The sequence below is a fragment of the Mastomys coucha genome, unplaced genomic scaffold (assembly GCF_008632895.1).
Source record: "Mastomys coucha isolate ucsf_1 unplaced genomic scaffold, UCSF_Mcou_1 pScaffold21, whole genome shotgun sequence".
Classification (NCBI taxonomy): domain Eukaryota; kingdom Metazoa; phylum Chordata; class Mammalia; order Rodentia; family Muridae; genus Mastomys; species Mastomys coucha.
Window position 1 is genome coordinate 98,994,634 of NW_022196904.1, and position 14,661 is coordinate 99,009,294.

The 14,661-nt window shown below is 44.1% G+C and overlaps 1 protein-coding gene and 1 non-coding gene across 2 annotated transcripts in view; both read left to right on the plus strand.

Annotated features, from left to right (window-relative positions):
* Positions 1-212: 212 nt before the first annotated feature.
* LOC116104267 lies at positions 213-274 on the plus strand. The gene has a single exon (XR_004123779.1). It is a non-coding gene; the product is annotated as a U7 small nuclear RNA (small nuclear RNA).
* Positions 275-14,036: 13,762 nt separating this feature from the next.
* Swap70 (switching B cell complex subunit SWAP70) overlaps positions 14,037-14,661 on the plus strand; it is a 65,759-nt gene continuing 65,134 nt past the window's right edge. Inside the window, exon 1 of the mRNA XM_031387846.1 lies at positions 14,037-14,238. Within this exon, the coding sequence (XP_031243706.1) occupies positions 14,140-14,238 (99 nt within the window). The 5' untranslated portion in view covers positions 14,037-14,139. The remainder of the gene's footprint in view (positions 14,239-14,661) is intronic.

Here is a 14,661-nt window from a genome sequence, read left to right on the forward strand (position 1 = left end):
CAGCTAGCTTATTGTTTGTGTTTACAAAGGCAGGCAGATCTTTGAATTCATTTGCTATGTTAAAAAAATGTATTTGCTGTCTTTTCTAAGAATCTAGGGAGCTAGGTCATAAAATGCTGATTTGTGGGATAATCAGAAGGGAATCTGGGTAAATGTATTGATATGTAAATAACAAGACAGAGCTTTGGTCTTCGAGAGATGAGCTTCTAGAGAGCTATTGCAGTTCTTTTGGAATTTGTCCGGTGGGCTTTCTGACTTTGGTCAGAAAACCCAAGAATTTTTCTATCAGGTTTTCTGACTTTGGTGGGAAAACCCCAGAGCTATCTAGACATTTATCTAGAGCACAGAGCTGTCTCAAACAGAGAGCTGTCTCTAGCAGAAAGCTGTCTAGAGAACAATCACAAGTAGACTACAGAGCTGTCATCTTGCACCCCATCACTAACTTGGAGTTGTTTCTTCTGCTTCTCCCAAACACCCCTTCCTTAGTACCCCTATCCAAGCCAAGGCTGGTCCTTGGCATAAATTAGTTTTTTTTCCCCTTTGCTTTTGTTTTTCCTTGAGAAAGGGTCTCATGTACCCCAGGCTAACTACAAACTCATTGAGTATCTGGGTAGGACCTCAAACTTTGGATCTTTCTGCTTCCCTATGTGAAGATGCTGGCATTATAGTTATGTATCACCATGCTGAGATAGGGCGGTGCTGGGATGGAACCCAGGGCTTTCTGCATGCTACACAAGCACTGAGCTACTTCCTCAGCCTCTCTGAGTTTTTTTTTTTTAATTTTTATTTTTTTTTATGTCTATGAATGCTTTGTCTGCATATATGTTATGAATACCACATGCATTCCTGGTATCCATGGATGTCAGAAGAGGGCATCAGATCCCTTGAAACTGGAGTTCCTTATGACCGTGAGCCACTGTGTGGGTGCTGGGAACAGGCCCTGGGTCCTCTGCAACAAGTACTCCTAAGCACTGAGCTATTTCTTCAGTCCCACTAAGTTATGTTTGACTGCATTATCTTTGTCTACTACTATCCTGAGTAAACGTGACAAGGGCAGGCAACCTTGCCTTCTCCTTACAGGAGAAGTTTTCATTTTCACATATTAGGTAAGATGTTTGTTGTAGGTTTGCCTGGGTATAGACTGAGTGTCTGCTGAAAATGTCATTTTGTCTGCAAAAGCAAAACAAACAAACCAAAACAAACCAAAAATCAAAAAACCCAACAACAACAATAAAACCCAACCCCCCCTCAGTCTGAATGCTGTCCCGCACCCCCTCTTTCACCTCTCACATCTTTTGTTGTTGCTGTTTCTTCTTCCATGCCTCTGCACATGCAGCTCAGTCCCTCTTACAGAATGTCCTTCCTTCCTTCCCTGCGGCCATCTGTGACCTTTCACAGACTCTCAAAGCTCAGCTCTCACCTCTGATAAGCTTTTGCTGACTATCCTTATTTCTGTCCTCAGAGGGCTGAGCTTGCTTGCATGTTCTTCCTTCAAGTGTTCAATGTGATGCACACCTGGCCTTGGTCTCAGGGGACAACCGTTATGCGGAAACTTTGCATAGAACTCCAGGCAACGCCCAACAAGTCTGTCCTGCTTCACTTTACCATTATTTAAAGAGATTTAGACACATCTCGATCTTCAAGGAAACAGCCAGCCCCAAGGCTTGAGTTCTTGTTATAGAAGCTTGTGTACTTGTTATAGAAGCTGTGTATTTGTTATCAGAACGATTATGCCAGACCTGAGGCAGGAGGATCACTACAAACAGGAGACCACCCTGGGCTATGAGTAATAGTAGCCAGGGTTATCAAAGACCCTGTTTCAAACGAGCAAACAATTACAACAACAAAAAACCCAAATGAGCAGACAATAACAATTACAGCAACAAAAATCTACATCCTAAAAACCAAAGAGAACAGAGGCCTCTATTCTCTTAGTCCCTCCTCTCTCCTCTCATTCTGGCCCTTCCACATAGATGGTGTCTTTGCTTCCACAGCTGTGTGTTTTGAGGAAAGGACTAGCTATATCTAGAAAGCCCATATTGACCTTGGACTCTCAATCCTCTTGCTTTGGCTTCCTGAGTGCCGGGATTACAGTGATGCTCCTCGTCTGAATGACAGCTGTTACCTTTGTAAAAAAAATAATCCTATTTTAAATGTGTGTGAGGGCTCACTTTGTGCTGTGGCTGCATCTGAAGGTCAGAGAACAACTTTGGGAGTTGCTTGTCTCCTTCTACCACGTGGGATCCAGAACTCGAACTCTGGTCATCAGGCTTGGGAGCAGGCTCCTTACTCACTGAGCCATCTCAATGGCCCAACTGTTACTGTCGTATTCATTCATCACCAGAAAAGAACCCCACGAGGCAGAGAAGACATTGTTTCCACTGGTTAAACATGGGGGCTGGCAGAATTCCCTGAGGCTTATCCTAAATCCTGAGAAGGGCTGTGAACCTTCTTCTAGGACCAGAAATCTCCTCGCTTCCCCAGGGAAGTTTCCGGTTAATGGCAGGATAAGGGTGTTATCTGTCGAGGATCCCAGTGTCAGGGGCAGGATGTTAGTCCGCAACTGCCAACTTCCGTCATAGACACTCAGCATTTCTGTTTCCTGCTGGCTGCCAGATTGTGCCCACTGATTACAGGGTATTTCAGGCCTTTGTGGGAGATAAGCATTCCACAGCACTAACAACGGGCCTGGTGCTCCTGGCTTATTGGGCTTTGATGTCAGTCTCCCCACTCTCCCCTCTCGTCTCCCTTCTGCTCATCATTTGCCCAGCTCTGGTCATACAGCCTCTCACTATGGTTTCTCACCAAACCATTCTCTTTTCAGATGGCTTTTCTGTTTAGAGGCTCGGCTCCCATCTTTGGCCTAGTTAACTGTGGCTCACTCTTTGCTATTCAAATTCATGATCGATTCCTCATTTCTGACAGACCTTCTTCATGCTCACGTGTATTCTGTCTTGTTAACCCTGACACTGTAACAGGTAACAGGAAAGACAAAATTACATGGAATGGGGGCCCAGGAGATGGATTGCTACTAGTTTGTGACACTTAAAAAGACTAAGCCAAGGCTGGAGAGATGGCTCAGCGGTTAAGAGCACTGACTGCTCTTCCAGAGGTCATGAGTTCAAATCCCAGCAAGCACATGGTGGCTCACAACCATCTGTAATGGGGTCTGATGCCCTCTTCTAGTGTGTCTGAAGACAGCTACAGTGTATAATAAATAGATAAATCTTTTTTTTAAAAAAAAAAGTCTAAGCTGCCGGGCAGTGGTGGCGCATGCCTTTAATCCCAGCACTTGGGAGGCAGAGGCAGGCAGATTTCTGAGTTCGAGGACAGCCTGGTCTGCAGAGTGAGTTCCAGGACAGCCAGAGAAACCCAGGACACAGAGAAACCCTGTCTCAAAAAACCAAAAAAAAAAAAAAAAAAAAAAAAAAAAAAAAAAAAGTCTAAGCTAGTCCAGACAAAACTAACTCAGAGAGGCCAGGGATATGGCTCAGCTGGTAGAGTGCTCACCTAGTATGCAGCAAGCTCTGAGCTCCACCCTTAGCCATGCTTGAACCCCGCATGGTGATGTCTATAACCCCAGCATGTTCACACAAGAGGAAGCAGGAGGAGGTCATCCTCTTATATACAGTAAGTTTGGGGCCAGCCTGGGCTACTGGAGATCCTCAAAAACAAAACAAGCAAACAAAATAAAACCAAGAGCAAAACCAAAAAACTAACTTAGAAATATTTCACTTGCAACTGGGTATGGTGGCACATACTTGTGATCCTAATACTCGGGAAATGGAGGCAGTTAGATCAAGAGTTTGAGGTCAGCTTTGGCCACATAATAAGTTTGAGGCCTGCCTGGATTAAAGAGACCCAACCTCAACCTTCTCATTGCTGCCAAAATTAAAAGTTGGGTGCAATGGCAGGTGTTTGTGGACTCATTAGAGGCTGGAGGAGAAGAGTCACTTGAACCTATAAGTTTGGGGTCAACCTGGATGACAGAATGTTGCCTTACCTCAAAGATAAAGATCGGGTGTGGTGCTCCGTGGTTAAGGGCACTGGTCTTCAGAGGACCCAAGTTCCTTCCCCAGCACCCATGTATGGCTCATAACTGCCTGTAACTCCAGCTCTAGGGGATCCAACATGCTCTTCATGTTTCTGTCAATACCCATGTATACATGTCATATTCACACACAAACACACAAATAAATGTGGAGGGTTCTGCCGGCTGAAATGATCCTCAAAAAGACAAGAACATAACCCGGTTTGGCATGATTTTTTGGTACTGAACATTGGACCAACACTTTGAGAGTCTGACATCACTTTGTGTATTTTTGCCATATTCAAGCAAACCACAATTTTGGAAAAAAATTTCAGATAACAACTCAGCCCCAATGAGTACAACAAAGGTTAAGATGTGTTTATGTTGGAGCTCTTTACAAAATCCATGTGGCTTCATCTGTCATATAGGATCTTATTGACTTAGAAACAATGCTCAAGACAAGGATCTAGGGAGAATGCCTGGGATAGATATAATGCCTTGGGAGTCAGAATTGGCCTGGCCCTAAGATAACATAGAAATCAACTGGGATGTTATAAAGCACAAATGACCTTTCTCACAAGGATTAGTTTTATGGCCTAGAAGTATTGCTTAAGGTTTTTGGGGAAAAGGGACTGGGATAAATAAACATAATATTCTGAGTATATGGGTGGAGCCTGGCTCAACAGGTAGCAAAGAATTACAAAGTTATAATCTACATTTCCCCCCAGCATTCCAGGAGAAGAGTTGATTATCTTCCCCCTTTGGAGACATCAACTGTATGTCCAACTTTCTCTGCTTCTACAGGTGACAGCTATTTTCTTTCCTCAAAAACACCCTCCCACCTCTGCACTGTCCTCCAAAACAAAACAAAACAAAACAAAAACAAACAAAAAAATCCACCTCTGCTTTTCAGTCCTCTGCTTCTTTTAATTCTGCATTATAGAAAGCAGTTTAAGTGTTGGTTTGAGAAGGGAGACCCTTCCTTCCAGTGGGGTGGCGGGGGAGAATCTGAGTAGGTTGAGACACAGTTTTCTCTGGGGAGTGGGAGAAGGAAACACCATTTTGGGAACATCTTGTCACCACTGCTGGGTTATCTAATGCAATTTAATCACTCAACCCAAACAGTGGCAAAACTCAGTCATCATCCAGCAGCTTAGAAGGCGGCACAGTAGGGTGTGGTGGCTGTCTTTGTTTCCTAGAGTCTGAGGACTAACCTGGGTCGGTTCGGAGGGCTGGAGATGGCAGGGACAGCGTCGCTGCCTGGAGTTGTCGTGTCTGGGGCTTCCTAGACCTCTTTCCTCACACATGTGATGTCTGCGCTAGTGTGGCTGAAGTATATGGAGATTGGCTTATATCCTTTCTCTCTATGTAGCCTTTCTGTATGACTTAGCTTCTCATAGCATGGCAACATGATTCTGAGATGAATAGCCCAGAGAGAGAGTTCTGAGAGATATGGACGTGTTGGTTGATGAAACCAAATAACGAACAAGAAGCAACTTAATGCAGGAAGGATTTATTTATGGATTATAGTCTGCTATGGCAGGAAGGTACAGCAGCAGGAGGAACATTTATGAGCTGCTCACAGCTTGAGGGACCAGGAAGCAAGAAGGCAGATTCGCAATGGAAGCAACAAGGAGAAAAGTCACTAGTGTAGCTGACAAAGTTGCTAGTTGCTAGCCAAAGGCCAGTGTTTTAAACAGATCTTATATTGTGTTTATTTAGTGTATACATGTGACCATTTATGTCAGTGGGCCATGGCACTATGTGGAGGATGGAGGATAACCTACAGGAGTTGGTTCTCTCCTTCTCCCATACAGATCCTGGACTTGAGCTCAAGTGTCAAGATCGGCAGCAAGCACTTATATCTGTTGAGACATCTCACTAGCTCCATTACTAGGTTTTTCTAGGGGCTAGAGAGTGGTTCAGTTGTTAAGAGCCTTGCTGCTCTTACAGAGGACGAGAGTCTGGCTCCTAGTACTCACAGTGGGGTGGCTCACACTGCCTGTAACTCGAGCTCCAAGGAATCCAGACTGCTGGCTTCCACGGTTACTTGCACATACATGCATGTGCTTGCTCCTCACAGAGCATAATTACAAATATTAAAAAGTATAATTTTTCTAAGGATAAGCAGTAAAGTCTGTACACTCTGTTTTGAACACTGGCAGGCATGTAATGATGATATAAGAATGAAGTAACAAACAATTCCATTCAAAACAGGAAGGAGAAGAAAAGTACATGAGACATACAGTAGTCATTTGTCCATAGAAATTCTTAAACTCATCCAGACTCATTTCTAGATCTTTGATTAATGCCCAGTCTTGCTACAGGAGATACTTGGCTATGTTCTTCAGCCTGTTGGCACTACCTTTAGGCATGAAGAATATCTAAGGAGATATTTTCCAAAGAGATAGTCTGCTTTTGCAAACCTGTTGCTTTCTCAGGCTGCCCACCCTCCCTCATTATATATTGGGTGCCTTTGGGCCTCTTTATTCTGATAACAAAATTTCTGTTGTTTTCAGTCCAAATTGATGGTGCTTCTACCAATAAAAGTAAATAAAAAGCACAATGAAAGAGGCTGGAGAGATGGCTCAGTGGTTAAGAGAATTTGCTGCTTTTGGAGTTAGAGAAACCAGGTTCGGTTCCCAGCATCCACATGGTGTTTCACATCCATCTACAACTCCAGTTCCCCAGGATTCTGTTGGGGATTGGTTCCAATGCTTTGAATTAATCCAGTACTCCAAATCAGGAATCTGTTATCCAAACGCTGAAGGGTCCTCATCTCCAGTTTTTTTTTTTTTATTAGATGTTTTCTTTATTTACAATATCTCCTTTCCCAGGTTCCCCTCCCCCCCAAAAAGAAAGAAAGAAAGAAAGAAAACAAAATAAAATAAAAAACTCCCAAAACTAAAACAAACTCCTGTTCTTTCCCCACCCCACCCCCCTGCTCACCCTCCTTCCCCCTCCTGCTTACTGGCCCTGGCATTCCCCTACACTGGGTCATAGAACCTTCACAGGGCCAAGGGCCTCTCCTCCCATTGATGACCAACTTGGCCATCCTCTACTATACATATGCTAGAGCCATTAGTCCCACTATGTGTACTCTTTGGTTGGTGGTTTAATCCCTGGGAGCTCTGAGGGTACTAGTTACTTCATATTGTTGTTCTTCCTAAGGGGCTGCAAATCCTTCAGCTCCTTGGGTCCTTTCTCTAGTTCCTTCATTGGGGACCCTGTGCTCAGTCCAATGGATGACTGTGAGCCTCTACTTCTGTATTAGTCGGGCACTGTCAGAGCCTCTCAGGAGACACCTATATTAGGCTCCTGTCATATCTCCAGTTGGTTTTTGATTGATCAATAAACAGCCAATGGCTGGGCAGGTAGACTGAGGCAGAACCTTTAGATTTGTGCGAGTCAGGAACTGGGAGAAAGGAGGAGAAGGAATCACCATGACTCAGGGGAGAAGGATGAGATGTAAGAGCTGCAGGAGAGAAAGCCAACCAGCCATGTAAGAATTCAAGTAAGTGGCCACTGTCCACTTCCTGATTGGGCCTGGGGTAATAGGGGAAGGGTTAGGAGTTTCAGGAGTCCAGAGGGTAGAGTTTGCTATCAGGGAAGGTTTGGGAGTGCCCAAACTTTGAGCTAGTCATGGTGTGTCAAAAATTGACTGACCTGTGTGTGTGTGTGTGTGTGTGTGTGTGTGTGTGTGTGTATTTGTGAATCCAGAGGGCTCTGGCAGGTGGCTGGGAGTGTAGAACCCCTAGGAGCGTAAAGCGGTTTAGCCCATTACCTCTACAGAATTCAACACTCTATGTGATATCCTTGGGCACATGATGGACATACATACAAGCACACAAAACAACATGCACAGGAAATGAAATAAATAAACTTTAAGACAAACACAAAATCAAAAATACCTCAGTGAGTTTTCAAGTAATAGTGTTGCGGTTTGCTCTTTCAGACAAAAAGTCACACCTTGAAGTCTCTATAAAAAACTTTCTTTTCTCTTTCTTGGGTTTGGAGTTCATTTCTGAGATAAAACTCTTAGGATTTCTCAGAGCTTTGTTTTCTAAGTAGAAGAGTGCTCTTCAATCTTAGAGCTGTTCCCTGTGCTGAGAAAAATCAGAAACTATTTTTACCCAGAGGCTGTGCTTTCCGTGAAATGTGCCAACACGTCCAGCCTTTAGTATTTGACTATTTCCTGCTTGGAGAGTCTTTTGTCTTTTGCTGGCAAAGACTAAGGATTAGAGGCAGCTTTATTTCTGAACTTACCAGTTCGTGGCTTCTTCTTTTTCATGTGTATGTGGTGTGTGTGTGTGTTTGTGTGTGTGTGTGTGTGTGTGTGTGTGTGTGTGTGTCTGCATGGGTGTGCAGGCCAGAAGTTGATGTCAGCTCTGTTTCTTGATCATTCTCCACTTTATGTACTGAGCCAAGGTCTCTCACTGGACCTACAACACTGTTCATCTTACCTGACAAGTCAGTATAGGAGAATACAGAGTGTGATGTTCTGAGTAAGAATGGCCTTCATAGGTTCATATGTTCAAATGTTTGGTCCCCAGTTAGTGGAACTGTTTGGGAAGGATTAGGAGGTGTGGCCCTGTTGGAGGAAGTGGTTACTGGAGGCGGGCTTGGAGGTTTCAAAAGCCCATGCCAGACCCAGTCTGCAACTTACAGATCAGATGCGAGCTCTCAGCTATTGCTCCAAAACCATGCCTGACTGTTTGTCACCATGTTCCCTGCTATGAAGATCATGAACTAACCCTTAGAAACTGTAAGCAAGCCTTGAGTTAAATGCTTTCTTCTATAAATTGTCTTGGTCGTGGTGTCCTTTCAATTGAACAGTAATTAAGATGTAAGATTTGCTGCTGAGTATTTTCCTTCATAGCTTTGTTCCCTAGAGATCTGCATACTTTCTGCATTATGAAGTCTAGTGAACAGGGAGGAAACTTTCAGATTAGTTCCAGCTTGATTTCTCTGTTCTGCAGCAACAGAGCTGCAGTAATAGGATTTGGCAGTCTACTTCTAGTGGGCAACTAAGAGCAATAGCCATTCTCTATTCTGTTTGTAGAGAAGGTACTCTGGGTCTTCCCTGGTCAATAAGTCACAGGAATATACCCTAAGCCTGGCACTGTCCGTTCATGCAGGGTACCTGTCTGTGCTCAAATCCTCTTAAAGTATTTTTAAATTAGCACATTCTATTTTATTCAATCAATCAATTAAATAATTTTATTAATTATTCAACCAACTACCCACTAATTATTAATTAATTATATAATAAAATGAAATTTATTATAAAATCAATCAATTAATTAAAATTAATCTTAATGATTATTGAATTCATTTTGTTTTTTCAAAATGAAGTTTCTTTGGGTAGTATTGGAGCTAGCTTTGTAGACCAGGTTGGCCTCAAACTCACAAGGATCTTCCTCTCCAATGCTGGGATTAAAGGTGTGTGGCAACACCTCCCAGCTTCCTTTCTATTTGTAAACTTTTAAAAATTACACTTATTTATTTGGTGCATGTGTGTACACTAGTATGTATGTGTGTGGGCACACACACACACATGGTGAGTATTTGTACCAACAAAGGACAACTTTCTGGATTTGATTCTTTCCTTTCAGCATGTGAGTTCCAGGATTCAGACTGTGATTAAACCCTTGGTAGCTAATGCCTTTACCCACTGAGCCACCTGGCCAGCCTCTCATTCTAATTTTTGTAACTCCAGGCAACACTGTTGTGGAACTTTCTGTCATTATGTAACAGATGTCATCTTTAGTACAACTGTATTAGTTTGCTTCTAGAAGTATTGTAACAAAGTATCCCAGAATGAGTACCTTAAACCATATTAGTGCAGCATTAAGCAAGAGGGATTTATTGTTAGGTATTGGGAGGATAAGGGTGGGGCTGAGAGAGTGGAAGCGGGTAGTGGGTGGTGGGAAGGGTCTAATGCCAAGTTGTTGGTAGGCTTGGTTCCGTCTAAGGACTGTGAGGAAGACGGTGTTCCATGTTTCTCTCTCAGTTGCTGACTTTTTGCTCACACTTCTTAGTGTTCCTTAGCCTGTAGAAGTATATGACTCCAGGCTGGTGAGATGGCTCAGCAGGTAAGAGCACCGACTGCTCTTCCAAAGGTCGTGAGTTCAAATCCCAGCAACCACATGGTGGCTCACAACCACCCATAATGAAATCTGATGCCCTCTTCTGGTGTATCTGAAGACAGCTACAGTGTACTCATTTATAATAATAATAATAAATAAATCTTAAAAAAAAAAAAAAAAGTATATGACTCCAATGTCTCCCTTCCTGTTTGCATGGTGTTCTTCCCATGTGCATGTTTATGTCCAAATTTGGCCTGTTTATGAGGATACCAATCATATTGGATCAGAATTATCTCTAAAAAGACCCCATCTCCAAAGGTGATCTTATTCTGTGGGTTAGGACTTCAGCATATGAATTTGGGGGATGACACTAATACCAGCTTTATTCTTTCTTTTCCTCACTTTTGTCTTTCACCCCTGTAGAAAGACTGTCTTGTGTATTATATGTATGCATCACCTGTCAATTAAAAAAAAAAAAAAACCTATGGCCTATAGGAAAGGGTAGAGTACAAGGTAGGATATCTGGGAGGTAGAAAGAATTCTGAGATAGAGCCAGGCATTGCCTGAGAAGATGTTAGTCATCTAATGCTTAGTACCTAAGCACATATAACCGGCCACATGGCAGAAAGTAGATTAAAATAAATGGGATAATGTAAGTTATGATTCTAGGGAAGGAGCCTAGTGATATGGCCAAGATATTTGTAAATATATTTGAGTCTGAGTCTTATTTCTTTGAGCATGGGGCTCGGAGGAAAAGTCAGGCTTAACTTCTACACTCCCCCACTCTCCCTCCGTGTTTTGAGGTAAGGTCTTTCTATACAGCTCAGACAGGACCTGACCTTACAATGTAGCTCAAGTTATCCCTGACTTTGGTGATCTTCTTGTTTCAGTCTCCTGGGTGCTAGAACTTAAAAATGTGTTCCATGTGAGGCCTGGCCAGATGGCTCAGTGGTTAAGAGTGTGTACTGTGCCTGTAGAGGATCTGAGTTTGGTACCCAGTACCATGGTGACAGCTCATAAGCACCTGTAGCCCCAGATTCAGGGAGATAAAATACCCTCTTATGGTCTCCTTGGATACCTGCACACACAAAGCACACACACATGTAAATATAAAGATTTTTTTAAATTTTCCAGAGGAGGCTAGATGTGGTGATGTATACTTTTAATTTTACCACTCCATAGGCAGACGCAGGCAAAAGGGCCATGAGTTGGAGACCAGCCAGGTAGGTCCTTGTCCATATAGGAAGTGCCCCCCTAGTTAAAGCTACATAGTGAAACACTGTGTCAAAAGGGGTGGGTGGGTGGAATTTTAGGTAACTAAATTGTAGTTTGGCTAAATTGCCATAGGACAAATCCATTATATGAGCCATTTTGTGGTAGTGTGTGCCATACTAGCTTTTCATTTAAGCCTCATGTTATTTTAATAACACTCCACTATAATGTTTATTTAATCATGCTAATCATTTAAATATCACGTTATTTAATAGTACTCCAGATAAATAATAGTACTCCACTCCATTTTATAAGCAAGGAAATGAAACTTCATATTTATTCATAGATGAGTAAATGGGAAAGCCAAGATTCTGCCCCAATCTATGTAGTAACCAGCATCTTCTCGACTGACCCCAGATGGCTCATGCCTACTGATCTTCATTTAATAGTTTCACTCCCAACTAAATAGGGTGGACCTGAGAAATTTGTAAGACATTGAACAAGTGATGGTGAATGACACTCAGGGCTGGATTAAAAAAAAAAAGAAATTATAGGTGTGGTGGTTCTTATTTGTAACACTAGCAAATAAACTAACAAACCAACTCTCCAACCTAAAAGAAAAAGGAATGAGGATTACAAAAGTAGGCACTTGGAAATTAGGGAATAGCCTAGAGAAAAGGCTTTGAAATATACTTAGTGTGTCTGGATTCTGAAAATGTCATCTAGTGGTTAAACTGAACCTTCAGAATTAGGATTTATTTTTTTCTTCCTTTCCCTCCCACTCTCCTTCCCTTTGCCTCCCCTCTTTCTCCTCCCTCCCCTCCTCCTCCTTCTTCCTCCTCTTTCTCTTTCTTCCCCTCTTGAGGCAGAGTTTTGCTCTGTAGTCCTGGAATGCACTGTGCAGACTACATGGCCTCAAACATGTAGTCATCCCTGTATCCCTTTACTGAGTACAGGTGTATATTGCCATGCCTGGTTTAGTTTTTTTGTTTTTGTTTTGTTTGTTTTTGCCACTACTTAGGGCAAGCTGAGTTGGCATAAATGAATTAGAGGTTAAACCTTGCTTTTTGCTGACTAAAGACTTGGGCTGGAGCAAAAGAAAATAAACAATAGAAACCACATTCTGGGAGGGCAAGAGTAATCCTGACCAGTGTAATAAAATGGGGTGGCACCCTCAAGGGTGTTAAAGTGAGGAAGAGGTGACATCATGTTCTCTTTGCTTTGTTCCTACCTTCATCTCTATGCAATTCCCTTTGGCCTTAAGCTCATTGATGTAGCTTATTCTTTTTTCAGCTCTTTCCAAATCTGTTTATCTCTCCTGTGCCCTTTAAAATAAGACATATGTGGACATCAAGAAGTTTATTTATTAATTTACTTACAGGCAGGGTTTCACTCAGTCCTGGCTGGCTTTGAGCTCCATATGTATCTAAGGATGACCGTGGACTTCTGAATTCCAAGTGCTGGGATTACAGACATGCACCACCATGCCTGGTCAAGCAGCGTGTAGTGCTAGGGATAAGTTCAGGGCTTTGTACATGTTAGATAAGCACTCTACCAACTGAGCTAATCCTTTGGGGTGAGGGTAAATAAATTGTAGTAAAATAAATTATACTTTGATCTGGGAATCTCCTGCTTTTGACTTTTGATAGTTACCATCTCCATAGTGTCTAAAGATTGTGCTATTGTGATGAGATTCAAGTTACCCATAGTTACTACCCCAGGCAGTGGAAAAGAGCCTTCTGGAGCATCTGATATCCATGCTCTTTTTATTTTTGGAGAATTTGAAGACAGAGAGTTCAAGTGTAAGAGATGTAAGAGATGTCATCCGGGCACTCCTCTAGGTCTGGATGGGTTCGTTTAAGTGGGTCAACCACTCTCACTAGTAAAATGGATGGAGTGATTTGCATGCTTTCCATTCGTGCAAGCACAATCCACCAGTGACAGCAACCTTACCTCCTTGAAGCTCTTCCTAAGATCCTCAGCGGCTGGGGTTAGAAAGAAGATGTTGCTGGGCTTATCAACTTCGTTTTACACATTTATTTATTTAGTATAGGTGGGTGGGCATGCGGTGGAAGTCAGGAGACGACTTGCAGTTCTCATTCCACTATGTGGGTTTAGGAGATAGAACTCAAAGTCCTTAGGTTTGGCATCAAGAGCCTTTATCTAGTGGAGCTTTATCAGCCTATCATTGACTTTTAAAACTCTTTTTAAAACTTGTTGCTCTGCCCCTAGAGGCCACTACAGAGGGCTATCAATGTGTATTTGCAAAGTGTACGAAGCAACTTTCTTAGATTTCTTTTTTTGTTTCTGTTCCCTTCTTCATCCTTCTTGATTTGGGACTGAATTTTTGATTTGGCTCTGCCTGGGCATTTTTTGGGGTCTTATCTGGCTCCTTGAGACCGTGACACCATCCCCGGACTGAACCAAGGTTTCTTTAATAACTGCGGGAACTCCTGCAGAAGCCGCAGAGGCTGACCACTCCAGTCTTGAGTGTTCCCCGGGATGGTGGAAATTTCTTTGACAGCACATGCGAGCTTTGAAAATGCCCCCGACTTGGTATGGAAACCCACCCCAAGGACTTTGCGTGTTGTTCACGTCCCCGTAGCGGACAGAGGGTATCCCACTGTGGCTTGTGCTGGTGAGATGGAGGGGCGGGGCCAGAGGGGCGTGTCCTCTGGGAGGGCGGGGTCTGCAGCGGTCAGGTGACCGCGCGGCGGGCCGCGTCGTCTGTAGTGATCCTGCTGGAGGCAGAGGCACACAGTTGCGGACTGGGCTGACCAGGTCTGTTGGGGCAGCGCGTCCGCGGCCATGGGGGGCTTGAAAGACGAACTGCTCAAAGCCATCTGGCACGCCTTCACCGCGCTCGACCTGGACCGCAGCGGCAAGGTCTCCAAGTCGCAACTCAAGGTGAGCCCCCTGCCGGCGCTTCCCGTAGGGCACAGGACCCGCGGCGGTGTCCGCAGGGAGGGCTGGTTGGAAATGTGGCGGGGCGGCGGTCCTCCGTCCTCACTCTTCCTTCAGGCCTCCGGGCGGTGCGTGGGGGCGGGCGCGCTCCTGCGGCTCCCGCGACGGCGGAGGTGCGCTCCCAGAGGCGCCTCAGAGTCCTGCCGAGCGTCCCCCAGCAACCAGCAGCATGGGGGCCCGGGAGCATCAGGCTCGCCTCCGGGACGCTGAGCAGAGGCCCCCCCGCCCCCGCCCCGGCGCCCCTGGGCAGACCTTGGGGCTAGTGAGAGCGCGTGCCCAGCGACCCATGTCTTGCCAGCTCCCTGCAAAGGCCATTGCTTTTGCAGAGTCCTCCTTAGGGCTTCCCAAAGACCTCAGAGTGTGAGG